Source organism: Salmo salar, chromosome 25, assembly GCF_965601325.2.
Source record: "Salmo salar chromosome 25, fSalSal1, whole genome shotgun sequence".
Lineage (NCBI taxonomy): Eukaryota > Metazoa > Chordata > Actinopteri > Salmoniformes > Salmonidae > Salmo > Salmo salar.
Window position 1 is genome coordinate 3211292 of NC_138315.1, and position 14875 is coordinate 3226166.

General features: G+C 39.7%; 1 protein-coding gene across 14 annotated transcripts in view; it reads left to right on the forward strand.

The window, feature by feature from the left end:
* LOC106586043 (LIM domain only protein 7) overlaps positions 1-2849 on the forward strand; it is a 126297-nt gene extending 123448 nt beyond the window's left edge. For all 14 annotated transcript variants that reach the window (XM_045707639.2, XM_045707647.2, XM_082968814.1 and 11 more), the window contains 3 exons: positions 516-624; positions 1444-1546; positions 2012-2849. In XM_045707639.2, coding sequence (XP_045563595.2) covers positions 516-624; positions 1444-1546; positions 2012-2034 — 235 coding nt within the window. In that variant the 3' untranslated portion in view covers positions 2035-2849. The remainder of the gene's footprint in view (positions 1-515; positions 625-1443; positions 1547-2011) is intronic.
* The last annotated feature ends 12026 nt before the right edge of the window (positions 2850-14875 follow it).

Genomic DNA, 14875 nt, shown 5'->3' on the forward strand with positions numbered 1-14875 from the left:
AAGTTGTTAGTAAATCCGCTACAATCACACAGTTCAGTGTACAGCAAGCAATTTAGCATTTACACCGGCGGCCCACAGTGGCAATAAATTAATAAAACCAAAAGTTTACCTCGACTTGGAAGAGTTCCTGTGTTGGATAGCCTTAGCCAGCTAGCTAACATAAATAGCATTCCTCTCCGTTCGAGTAGGCTAAGTGACTTGAAATTGAACTCAGGTGGATCATGTTTCCTTTGATCATCCTTGAGATGTTTCTACAACTTCATTGGAGTCTACCTGTAGTAAATTGAGCAATCGGGGGAGAAGGGCCTTGGTCAGGGAGGTGACCATCCAATACACATATAACATAAACAATTATGAAAGTATTTTTGTTTGGATAGGAATGTGTTCTCAGTTATCCAGTGTGGTTGATGGGGCGTGGGTGGGCATGTATATTCTCGGTTCTCCAGTCTGTGTGTCTGTGTGTCTGTGTTCTGGGTTCTCCAGTCTAGTTATGGTTCTGCGTTCTGTAATCTCAGGTCAGTGAGTGGCAAGAAAGTCTGTACATTCTGTGACAAGGTGCTGGGCAAGGGAGCCGCCATGATCATCGAGTCCCTGGGACTCTGCTATCATTTGACCTGTTTCAAGGTGAGAGTTCAAAGTTCAAGACCGGCCATCCCTGACCAGGAAATTGAGGTCATGATTGTTCCATAGCAAAGACTAAACCTGCCTGATCCTCACAGTACTAACCTTATCCATGGAATGAGACTACTAATATGGACAACTTGACCCTGATTAATGTTATACTAACCTAAACAGCATGAATGAATTACAATCTGGTCTGATCCTTTATAACCGTACACACAAAACCAAGGAAACAGAAGTCCAAAGTCCCACTGGGTTGTAAGATGGACAGTTGATGACTTTTCCAATGTGGCCAATGATTACCATTTAATTAAGGTTTCCAGTGTAACTTGACTAGAGTAATGTTTCCATTAACTTTTTAGTTAATTGAAAAATACAGTATCTTCCAAATTCCCTAAGATCTATAACTTGCTGCAGAAATGGCAAACAGTTTGGGACATTGTTTTCATGGTTTTATGAGCATTTCAGCAAATCTGACTGCATTTGTGCCAAACCTCACTAATCAATCATTCACCTCACTATTTCCTATCACCAACACTTGCTGCTGACATCATGACGAGCTTCCAAAAGTCCCTACATGTATACTTGGGCTTGAACTGTCATTGGTCTCTCTGTCTGTCAGTCAAGTGTCAGGTGTCTCTCATGGGCTCTGTCTATCTGGTTGTGGCTCCATGGGTATATGTCTAGCACTCTCCCCATGGCTCCTCTGTCTGTGGAACTCATCTTTCCTCCAGGGGGCAACTTTCCTCTCCTCTCCCCATCTGGGAGTGAGGGATCTGGGCTAGCCCTCATTGACCATTTCCCTCTCTACCTATCCTCCAGTGCATCGACTGTAAGTCCAACCTAGGAGGATCGGAGGCCGGAGCTGAGGTCAGAATACGTAACCGACAGCTCTACTGTAACTCCTGCTACATGCGATTCAAAAGTGAGTATGACTTTAGCTGGGTACCAGCTGAAAAGTGAGCCAACTAGAATCAAAGCTGAATAACAATAATTTGGTGGGTGCTTACATGTACATGTGTAAATTGGAAATATGTTTTTTTTGCATATCCCAACTCCCCTTGAGAGTGTGGTCACCATTGTTCAGCACCCCTGGAGCAATTAGGGTTAAGTTCCTTGCTCAAGGGCACATCATTTCAAAATGTTCAGCTGAGGGATTTGAACTAGCGACCTTTCGGTTACTGGCCCAACGCTCTTACCACTAGGCTACCTGCCACCATTTATAAAAACTGGTATCGCCAATAGTAACAGGGCTCCTGTTACTATTGTCTGTGTTGTGTCATGTCAGTAATATTATGTTGAGTCGTGCCGTGTCATTTAGTGATATGCTGTGTTATCGAATAGTATCATTTTGTATCGTGTTATAACCTCTATCTTCTTCCCCCTCTAGCTGGACAGCCAACGTCCATGTGACAAAGCTGTACTACAGTAGATAAAGGACTACTTGACAACAACCCATGAACAATGCAACCAGCCGTAACTTCAGATGTATTCATGTGTTTTGTGATTTGACAAAATGCCCTGATTCTTCAATTAACAACTATCCTATTCTTTATTTCTACTGTACACTTGAGAGGGTGAGATTGACCAAAAAAGTGAAAATGTTGATATCAACGTATTATTTTTACCAATTGCTTGTATAAAGTAGGAGGGATGTGCATGCACCTGCGAGTTTTAGACTTTTAGCTGAAAATAGTGTTGGAAAATTCTGAAAACTTTCCCAAATTTCATGGGTTTATCAGAAATCACTGGTGGAGGGTTTTGGGAATTTTGCAACCGTAACGAAACATTACTGGAAATTGATTTTGGTCTTGTTCATGAGATTATTGATCCTGATTACTTCATATTTCAGAGATCTACTGTAAGAGTTTTCATGTTAGGCTGGGGGAAGTCTGCGATTTATTCTCCTTTTTGCCTGCAAATCTTTGTTACAACACATTTGTTGTTGACTAAGGTTTGTTGACTAAGGTTTGTTGTTGACTCCTTATTTTTATCGATGTGCGTTTTTTGTTTGTGATGGGGGGAGATTATTTAAATTAAATGGATTGAAAATATATTTAAAAACTAGCATGATTTGTTAGAGAGAGTTAGAACTTATTGGGGAGTTGTTGTTTCGCATTAATCTTAAACATTTTAGGAGTTAACATTTTTGGGGGGCTGAGAAAAATGTATATCATTATAATGTATGGCATTAAGGCAACATTTGTAAATAAAATGAGTAAATTGTGGTCTCTGACTTGGTCTTCGTCTTTTTCAATAGATTTCTCTCATTTTTTTCTCTTTTATTGCTCTGTCTCTCATCCTCCTTTACATCCTTCTCCCGCTCTCTTCTCTAGGTCTTCCCTATTCTGTTTCATTCTCTTTCTCTTAACCTATATTATCTCATTCTCTCTCTTTCTCCTTCCCTTTCACTCTGTAGTGTTTTACTGATAATGAAAGGAATTTCAATGAGTTGATGAGCAGGTTTGAGCGGACATGCCTGCCGTACGTCCTCCAAAGCCAATTTGTCATGCATATTTAATTCCCCCACACATTCATACATTACTCACTATGATAGCCTATTCTCTTAATGTATTCTTCCATTTAGGCTGTCTAATGAATTTATATAAACATATAGTACCACTCAAAAGCTTGGACACACCTACTCACTCCAAGGTTTATCTTTATTTTTACTATTTTCTACATTGCATAATAGTGAAGATATCAAAACTATGAAATAACACATATGGAATCATGTAGTAACCAAAAAAGTGTTCAATAAATCATAATATATTTGAGATTCTTCAAAGTAGCCACCCTTTGCCTTAACAGCTTTGCACACTCTTGGCATTCTCTCAACCAACTTCATGAGGTAGTCACCTGGAATGCTTTTCAATTAACAGGTGTGCCTAGTTAAAAGCTAATTTGTGTAATTTAATGTGTTTGAGCCAGTCAGTTGTGTTGTGACAAGGTAGGGTGGTATACAGAAGATAGCCCTATTTGACCAAGTCCATATTATGGCAAGAACAGCTCAAATAAGCAAAGACAAACAACAGTCCATCATTACTTTAAGACATGAAGGTCAGTCAATCCGGAAAATGTCAAGAACTTTGAAAGTTTCTTCAAGTGTAGTCGCAAAAACCATCAATCGCTTTGATGAAACTGTCTCTAATGAGGTCCGCCACAGGAAAGGAAGACCCAGAGTTACTTCTGCTGCAGAGGATAAGTTCATTAGAGTTACCAGCCTCAGAAATTGCAGCCCAAATAAATGCCTCACAGAGTTCAATTAACAGACACTTCTTCAGAGGAGACTACATGAATCAGGCCTTCATGGTCGAATTTCTGCAAAGAAACCACTACTAAAGGAAACCAATAATAAGAAGAGACTTGGTTGGGCTAAGAAACTTGAGCAATGGAAATTAGATCATTTGTTTTTCAACATGACAATGACCCAACACACCTCCAGGCTGTGTAAGGGATATTTGACCAAGGAATGATGGAGTGCAGCATCAGATGACCTGGCCTCCACAATCACCCGACCTCAACCCAATTGAGATGATTTGGGATGAGTTGGACTTCAGAGTGAAGGAAAAGCAGCCAACAAGTGCTCAACATATGTGGGAACTTCTTCAAGCATTCCAGGTGAAGCTGGTTGAGAGAATGCCAAGAGTGTGCAAAGCTGTCATCAAGGCAAAGGGTGTCTACTTTGAAGAATCTAAAATCTATTTTGATTTGTTGAACACTTTTTTGGTTACTACATGATTCCATATGTGTTATTTATAGTTTTGATGTCTTCACTATTATTTTACAATGTAGAAAATAGTAAAAATAAAGAAAAACCCTTGAATGGGTAGGTGTGTCCAAACATTTGACTGGTACAGTATATTACATTTATTTTCTTTTAGCCAAGTAAATATGTATTTTCGTCTTTTCTTATTATCTGCTAAGCCATTAAATTAAAGTTGGCTTTACTTATTTCACCATTTACCATAATGTGATGCAAGTTTCAATTCTATTTTTCATAATTCAGTGCATTCGGAAAGTATTCAGACTCTTGACTTTTTCCACATTTTGTTACATTACAGCCATATTCTAAAATGGATTCAACATATTTTTCTCATCTGTCACGTCCTGGCCAGTATAAGGGTTAATTGTTATTGTAGTTTGGTCAGGACGTGGCAGAGGGTATTTGTTTTATGTAGTCCGGGGTGGTGTTTTGGTAAAAGGGTGTTTGATTTAGTATTTCCGGGTTTTTGGTTTATGGTCTATGTTTATGTATTTCTATGTGTAGTCTAGTAAGTGTGTTTCTATGTAGAGTTAATTGGGGTGGACTTCCAATTGAAGGCAGCTGTGTGGTGTTGCCTTTGATTGGAAGTCCTATATTAGTTGGGTGTGTTTGTCTGTGTGTTTGTGGGAGATTGTTCTGTGTTTAGCCGTGTGCCTTGCCAGACTGTCTATTAATCGTTCGTTCTCTTGTTTTGTTATTTTTGTACGTTCATTTTGGAAGTTAATAAACGTCAAGATGAGCTTACACATACCTGCTGCGTTTTGGTCCTCCATAACCGACGAAAACCGTGACATCATCAATCTATGCACAATACCCTCATAATGACAAAGTGAATACAGGTTTTTAGAAAATTTAGCAAACATATACAAATAAAAAACTAAATACCTTACTTACATTAGTATTCAGACCATTGCTAAGTGACTCGAAATTGAGCTCAGGTGGATCATGTTTCCATTGATCATCCTTGAAATGTTTCTACAACTTCATTGGAGTCTACCTGTGGTAAATTGAGCAATCGGCGGAGAAGGGCCTTGGTCAGGGAGGTGACCATCCAATACACATATAACATGAACAATTATGAAAGTATTTTTGCTTGGATAGGAATGTGATTTTAGGCGGTATATCTCCAATAAACTGTACATAAGTAAGTAGCCATGCCCCGAGCGAGGTCAGAGAGCGTGTCAGACGGACGGAGCGATCCCCTTTGGCCAGAGTGCATAAAAAGCCTTGGTAACAAAATTAACATTAGACCAGAAAAGCGTGGAGCGGTAGCTACATGTTTAAAATGGTTGGAACTTTGAACCTCAACATGAGGTGAAGAAATAAACTCACCTTTCTTTAGACCAGGAAAGACAGGGAGCTGCAGCCCACCGTCTAAAGTGGTTTAAATCCTGACTATCAAGATGAGGAAGAGGCGACTAACTCCCCTCTCAGACAATCACTGGCACTGCTGATTAGCTGTCCTAAATCAGATATCGAGGAAAGCTAAACAGAGAGGGACCATCCTACTACTCTTCGAACCATCCCATCCTACTACAAGTCTCAAATCACTGTATTCTCTGACTATCATCACCAATGGGAATCGTCGACACAGCTGGCTGTCTTCCAGAGTGAACAACAGTAGAAGAGGGAGGTCCAGACCCTTACAAGCGTGCCGCTGAAATGCCAACCCACCTCCTTCCTAAGAAGACATGGTTCCAACAGAGATAGACGGCGAACAAGGGCACTCACAAGTAAATACATTCATGATTTTTTCATATTCCAAACAGGCGGCGGTTTGTGTGCAAAGTATTTCATTAATGGGAGAATAGTTATAGAATGTGTCCATGTTAAGTGCCCCTATTTCTCTGTCTCTCTATTTATTTTATTATGACACCTTACAGCCTTATTCTATTTTTATTTTATTTTTCAATCCTCTGAAATCTACACACAATACCCCATTATGACAAAACAAACAGGTTTTTATAAATCTTTGCAATTTTATTACATTTTTTTAACTGAAATACACTTATTTAAGTATTCAGAACCTTTGCTTTGAGACTCGAAATTGAGCTCGGGTGCATCCAGTTTCCGTTGATCATCCTTGAGATGTTTCTACAACTTGATTGGAGTCCACCTGTGGTAAATTCAATTGATTGGACATGAATAGGAAAGGCATACACCTGTCTATATAAGGTCCCACAGTTAATAGTGCATGTCAGAGCAAAAACCAAGCCATGAGGTCGAAGGAATTGTCCGTAGAGCTTCAAGACAGGATTGTGATGAGGCACAGGTCTGGGGAAGTGTACCAAAAAATGTCTACAGCATTGAAGGCCCCCAAGAACACAGTGGCCTCCATCATTCTTAAATGGAAGAAGTTTGGAACCACCAAGAGCCTTCCCTGGAGCTGGCCGCCAGCCAAACTGAGCAATCGGGGGAGAAGGGCCTTGGTCAGGGAGGTGACCAAGAACCCAATGGTCACTCTGACAGAGCTCCAGAGTTCCTCTGTGGAGATGGGGGAACCTTCCAGAAGGACAACCATCTCTGCAGTACTCCACCAATCAGGTCTTTATGGTAGAGTGGCCAGACAGAAGCCACATGACAGCTCGCTTGGAGTTTGCCAAAAGGCACCTAAAGACTCTCAGACCATGAGAAACAAGATTCTCTGGTCTGATGAAACCAAGATTCAACTCTTTGGCCTGAATGCGATGCGTCACGTCTGGAGGAAACCTATTAGCCCAGAACGTTTTATTGTGTTATTACATATAGCTGGAAATAACTTTTTGATATCAGTGTGGAGGGAACTAACCAGCATTCCGACCAGAAATACGACTTTCCCAAAATGGATCCTTTGTTTTTAACCTTTCTGGCGCAGGCGTTCTGCTAGCGACCCACCTCGACAACATCCGATGAAATTGCAGAGCGCCAAATTCAAAATACAGAAATAGTGATAATAAATATTCATAAAAAATACAAGTGTTATACATCGGTTTAAATATTAACTTCTTGTTAATCCAGCCACTTTGTCAGATTTCAAAATGGCTTTACGGCGAAAGCATATCATGCGATTATCTGAGGACAGCACCCCGCTTACAAAAGCAAACAAACATTTTACAACCAAGTAAAGGAATTACAAAAGTCAGAAATAGCGATAGAATTAATCACTTACCTTTGAAGATCTTCATATGGTTGCAGTCACAAGAGTCCCAGCTACACAATAAATGTTAGTTTTGTTTGATAAAGTCCCTCTTTATATGCCAAAAATTCTTGTTTTGTTCAGTAATCCACTGGCTCAAAGGCAGTCAAAACATGCAGACAAATACATCCTAATAGTACCGGTAAAGTTCATCGAAACATGTCAAACGATGTTTATAATTAATCCTCAGGTTGTCAATTGTCTAAATAATCGATAATATTTCAACCGGACAATAGCACATTCAATAGAAAGGAAAAACAACGAAGGCCGCGCACTCGGTCACACGCAAAACCAGCACTGCATGAGTCTACAGTCCACTGAGAGACTCTTTAGGCATTCAATTGAAAATACCCATAAAAAAATCCCACTTCCTGGATGGATTTTCCTCAGGTTTTCGCAAATCTACATGCATCACCTAGCTTCTGGGCCTGAGTAACAGGCAGTTTACTTTGGGCACGCTTCTCATCCAGACCGAAATACTGCCCCTAAGCAATAAGAAGTTAACCCCCAAGGCACTTGAACTTATCCCAGAGGCTGCTCCAAGAAGCCGCCGGCGGAGAAGAGGTATTCTGAGTGGACTTCTAGTCCGACTCAGGAGGCATGCACTCCATCCACCACTTCTGAGTATATTGCTCACTAATGTTCAGTCACTGGACAATAAAGTAGACGAGCTCAGGGCAAGGATCTCCTTCAAGAGCGACATCGGGGACTGTAAAATACTTTGTTTCATGGAACCATGTCTCTCTCCAGATATACTGTCCTCGTCAAATAAACAGCTTCAAGAGCGGATGGAAAGTAGAATAAACTCTGTAGTTCTGTTCAGGACCAGACGACAAGTCAAAGGATAGAGGAGAGCAACAGTAGAAGAGACAGGTGGGGGCCCTTTTGGACAATCAGTGCATTACAAGCATGCCGCGGAAAGAACCAACCAAACCATTTCTAAGAAAGCTTTGTTCCTGTCACGTCTACTCCTGCTCCTCCCCTCCGGCATTCGACGTTACGGGTTTACTAACCACCGGTCCTGACAACCATCATTACGCGCACCTGCTCCTCATGATTAGGCTCACCTGGGCTCCATTTCCTCTCTCATTACCTCCCCTATATCTGGCACTCCCATAGGTCTACTCCCCAGGTAGTATTAATGTTGTTCCATGTCTGTACACTACACTTGTGTCTTGCATTGTTCTCTGTTATGTTTATTATTAAACTCACTACCTGCACTTGCTTCCCGTCTCCCAACATCGTCATTACAATTCCGACATAGATACATGGCTAAGGAAGGCATTCACATGCAAATACATTCATGATTTCTTACTCCGAAAGGGTGGCGGTTTGTGTCCAAGGTATATGATTACTGTGAGAGTAGTTCCTAAAATGTATCAATGATAAGTGTCTCTTTCTCTCTCTCTCCATCTCCTTTGTAACAAGCCACCATATGTTGTGTCAGTCCACTAGGGACATTTTCCTAATGTATTAAGTGTGTTTGTTTATCCTGTGTTATCATTTAGTTAGTTGGCAAATAAATAATTAAACCAATTTGTGTAGTACTGAATCATAAGTAAGGCTGTTTTTTTTTGCAGATGTAGGAGGTTACGACTGTTCAGAATGATGATATGATACGAGGTTATGATTAATATGTTGACTGTTTTAGGGATGTGTTAGGTAAAGACATTTAGAGTTTAATTCAGGAGATGGTAACTCTTTAAACAACCACTCTTGTGGTGCCCCAATTCCTAATGAGTTAATTGTTACATTATTCATTTAAATTGGGGATCAATTAACCTGTTGGGGATAGGGGGCAGTATTTGCACGGCCGGATAAAAAACGTACCCGATTTAATCTGGTTACTACTCCTGCCCAGTAACTAGAATATGCATATAATTGTTTGATTTGGATAGAAAACACCCTAAAGTTTCTAAAACTGTTTGAATGGTGTCTGTGAGTATAACAGAACTCATTTGGCAGGCAAAAACCTGAGAAAAATACAAGCAGGAAATGAAAATCTGGTGCCTGTAGGTTTTTCAAGTCATTGCCAATCAAACACACAGTGACTAAGGATTCATTTTGCACTTCCGAAGGCTTCCACTAGATGTCAACAGTCTTTAGAAAGTTGTTTGAGGTGTCTATGATGAACAGAGACTGAATGAGAAGGCTGGGAAGTTGGTCACCCATTGAAGGACATCACTTCATTGGCGCGCATTCACGAGAGAGGAAGCTCTGTTCCAAAATGTTTTTCAAGACACAGGAATGGTCCGGTTGAAATATCACTGAATCTTCACATTATAAAGGCCCTAAAGATTGATGCTATACAACGTTTGACATGTTTGAACAAACATAAATTGATTTTTTTAAACTTTTCGTCGTCACATTTTCCGCGTGCCTCCTACATTCGGAGTAGCTGAACTGAACGCGCGAACAACAAGGAGTTATTTGGACATCAATGATGAACTTTATCGAACAAAACAACATTTGTTGTGGACCTGGGATTCCTGGAAGTGCCTGCTGATAAAGATTATTAAAGGTAAGTAAATATTTCTAATGCTATTTATGCATTTAGATGACTCCAAAATGGCGTCTATCTGTATTGCGTAGTGTATTTTTCTGAGCACAGTACTCAGATTATTGCAAAGTGTGCTTTCCCAGTAAAGTTATTTTGAAATCTCTCAATGCGGTTGCATTCAGGAGATGTTAATCTATAATTCTTTGAATAACAGTTTAAAAAAATAGATGTTCTGAACGTCACGCGCCAATGTAAAATGCTGTTTTTGGATATAAATATGAACTTGATAGAACAAAAAATGCATGTATTGTCTATCATAATGTCCTAGAAGTGTCATCTGATGAAGATTGTCAAAGGTTAGTGCATCATTTTAGCTGGTTTTCTGCTTTTGGTGACGCCTGTTTTTGCATTGAAAATGGCTGTGTGTAATTTTTCGTCTATGTACTGTCCTAACATAATCTAACTTTATGCTTTCGCCGTAAAGCCTTTTTGAAATCGGACAACGTGGTTGGATTAAGGAGATGTTTATCTTTCAAATGGTGTAAAATAGTTGATTGTTTGAGAAATTGAAATTATTAGATTTTTGCTATCTTGTCAAGCAATCCTGTTACCGGGATGAGAACGGGAAGGGGGTCCCATAGAGGTTAAATTGCCAAACAAACCTTTTTAGCAGGATGATCACTCAGATAAGGACCAAATTAATTTGTTCCAACCAATGAGACATTTTAAACTTGTCAATCTTAACCTAGATACAGCAATGCTTTCAAGTTAATTAAAATGTAGTTCCCAGATAGCCTATACAGGTATTATTAATCATAAACATTTCTTAATCAATAAAATTTGCTTTGAAAATTCATTGAAGTCCAACTCCCACATTATTGATCCAGTATTGATGATTCATTAACCTCTATAAATTGATTAAAATCATTTTTGGAGCTTCTAACAGCACAAAACCCCAAATAAAAAAAGAAATCATGTTTTAATAATAATAATGAGCAAGCTATCAGAGCGGGTGGCCCCCATTCCCCGCTAATTAGTGAACCCTCACCTATAAAGATATTGATCGCTGACCTCAGCAGCGATATAAACCCAAACTATGCCATAAGCGGAAAAAACTGCAGAAATTGCGACAGACGCCCTCCAAAATAAACCATCAGGCGCAGGCCTTGTAAAGGTTCTCTCCAGTTTAGCCCTGATATATGGCCGCCAGCAGAGACTGACATTGGTCCAGTACCGCATGACTTATCTACAAACAGGGGTGCGCAACATAATAACATGCATTCAGTTTTGATGAACAACTCTCAAAGCAATAATGTTGGGCCTGGAGACAGAAGACAAAGGGCTGTTCTTCTCCTTCCAGCCAGTGCCTCCACTCTTCCAGTGCCATCTTGACCACCAGTTCTGTTACCTACATCGTAGTTCCTCTTTGCAGGATTGAGACGATGGGACAAGAAGGCACAGGGAGGAAGCTTCTGGTCCTGGGCAGATCGCTGGGACCGGATGGCCCCCACTCCAACATCAGAAGCATCAACCTCTACCACCAATTGATGGGATGGATCCGGATGGACGAGGATGGGTGCTGTGGTGAACCAATGCTTCAGGTCCATGAAGGCTCTGTCGACCGCTGGAGACCATGTCAACGGTACTTTGGGAGAGGTGAGTGCAGTACCAGTCACATATACAGTACCAGTCAAAAGTTTGGACACACCTACTCATTCAAGGCAAAAGGTGGCTACTTTGAAGAATTAAAAAGTGCTCAACATATGTGGGAACTTCTTCAAGCATTCCAGGTGAAGCTGGTTGAGAGAATGCCAAGAGTGTGCAAAGCTGTCATCAAGGCAAAGGGTGTCTACTTTGAAGAATCTAAAATCTATTTTGATTTGTTGACAAGTTTTTGGTTACTACATGATTCCATATGTGTTATTTCATAGTTTTGATGTCTTCACTATTATTCTACAATGTAGAAAATAGTACAAATAAAGAAAAACCCTTGAATGAGTAGGTGTGTCCAAACTTTTGACTGGTACTATATATACTATATTTTTTAAATACTATAATAAGGTTGTTATTAACATGAAAATTGTTGTAGAAATCTGTTGCAGCTCAAGTTGACTACAAAACCCCAAATGCAATGCTCTCTATGGGCTGGCAAGCTAGCTAGGTAGTTATAGAAAACATAGCTACACACAATAATACCAACGTCAATATCAACATGTGAATTAGCTAGTTAGCTGTAAAATCGCCTAAATAAACTGCACTATCAATTTAGGAGTCTACAATCTCATCACGTTCAACCTGCGGATCGATGTGCTTCGCAGAGTGTAGTATGACATTCACAACGGCCATGCAATGCACTCTGGACTGAGAAGACAGACAAATAAGAGAAAGTGGTGGACTCTCTGATAAATTACACATTTCTCGATGTAGGAATATCTGAGGCTGTGGCGGTCATGACATTTTATCAGCCAGTTATAATCATGCAAATGACTGCCAGTCTCACGGTAATTGACCACAAATTCACATGAACACGCACAAGACGCTGATGTGCTCCCTTAAACATCTATGTTTAAAAAAAGTATAATTAATCCGTTTAATATACACCATCACAATACTTTCCTTATTTTACTCAGGTGTAAAGAAACATTATTATATGAAGAAAATGTATTTCAGAAAAACCAAATATGAGTCAACCTACTGTACACTGCGTGCACAGTTATTAGGCAAATTGTATTCCTCGGGATTCATTTTATTGTGAACAAACACAATGCTCTCAGTCAATCCAAAATGTTATTGAACCTCAAACCTGAATGTTTAACAAAGGAAAAATGAGTTTTGTCTTTCTCAGGGAAATATATAAGTGTGCACAATTATTAGGCAACTAAATTACAAAAATAATTTCTCTCAACTCACTTGTTTATTCTCAATTTTTAGAGTAAGTGTAACAGATAAGTAACACAAAATGACAATTATATAACATTTTTGGCCTTTCAAAAATATTCAGTGACCAATATAGCCACCCTTATTTTCAATAACTGCCATGAGCCTTCCATCCATGGAGTCTGTCAGTTTCTTGATCTGTTCACGATCAATTTTCACTGAAGCAGTAACCAAAGCCTCCCAAATGCTGTTCAAAAAGGTGTATTGTCTTCCCTCACTGTAAATCTCACGTTTGAGAAGAGGCCACAAGTTCTCAATAGGATTTAAGTCAGGTGAGGAAGGGGGCCAGGTCATTATTCAGGCATCTTTGAGGCCCTTGCTGGCTAGCCAAGCAGTGGAGTACTTGGATGCATGTGATGGAGCATTGTCCTGCATAAAGATCATGGCCTTCTAGAATGCTGAGGACTTCTTCCTGTACCACTGTTTGATGAAAGAATCTTCCAGAAACTGGCAATAGGTTTGGGAGTTGAGTTTCAGTCCATCTTCAACCCGAAAAGGTCCAACTACCTCATCCTCAATGATAGCAGCCCATACCAGTACCCCTCCTTCACCTTGCTGGCACCTGACTCAAAGTGGTGCCCTGTGTCCATTATTGATCCAGCCACGGGCCCATCCATTTGGTCCATCAAGAGTCACTTTTATCACATCTGTCCATAAAACCTTTGAAAAATCTGTCTTCAGGTATTTCTTTGCCCAATCTTGACGCTTCAACTTGTGAATCTTATTCAGTGGTGGTCTTGTTTCAGTCTTCTTGACCTTGGCCATGTCTCTGAGCACTTGACACCTTGTACTTCTGAACACTCCAGGTAGGTTGCAGTTCTGGAATACGGTGGCACTGGAGGATAATGGGTTACTGGTAGTTTGATGTTTAATTCTTCTCAAGTCTTTTGCAGTTAATTTGCGCCTTTTCTTCCCCATGCGTTTTTTGTGCCCCAGTTGACTATTCGCAACAAAACCTTTGAATGTCCGGTGGTCACACCTCAATAGTTTAGCTATTTAAAGAGTGTCGCATCCATCTGAAAGGCATTTTACATTTTTGGTTTTTCAGTGTCAGTTAAATTTCTTTTTTGGCCCATTTTACCTGAGGTAATGAGGCTGCCTAATAATTATGCACACCTTGATATAAGGTGTTATTCACTTTCACCACACCCTCCCTCATTACACAAATACATATCACCTGAAAATGATTAAATCTAATAAGCATTCAAGTTTATATGGTTTGGAGTTCGAAAATGTCAATAGAAACAATGATAAGATCAGAATACACACTTGTCTAATAATTATGCACGCAGTGTATGTTATCTGACTAAGCGCGATGCCATAGGCTGTAGGCTAGTTCATTTAGCTGACAAAATATGCTTACAAGTCCCGTGCCAATGTTTTATATTATATTATTTTAATGTAAGAATAATATAATTGAACTTAGAAAGGATATACACTACCGTTCAAAAGTTTGGGTCACTTAAAAATGTCCTTGTTTTTGAAAGAAAAGCAAATGTTTTGTGAAATAACATCAAATTGATCAGGAATACAGTGTAGACATTGTTAATGTTGTAAATGACTATTGTATCTGGAAAGATCGATTTTGAAAGGAATATCTACATAGATGTACAGAGGCCCATTATCAGCAACCATCACTCCTGTGTTCCAATGGCACGTTGTGTTAGCTAATCCAAGTTTATCATTTTAAAAGGCTAATTGATCATTAGAAAACCCTTTTGCAATTATGTTAGCACAGCTGAATACTGTAGTTCTGATTAAAGAAGCAATAAAACTGGCCTTCTTTAGAATAGTGGGTATCTGGAGCATCAGTATTTGTGGGTTCGATTACAGGCTCAAAATTGCCAGAAACAAAGACCTTTCTCGTCAGTCTATT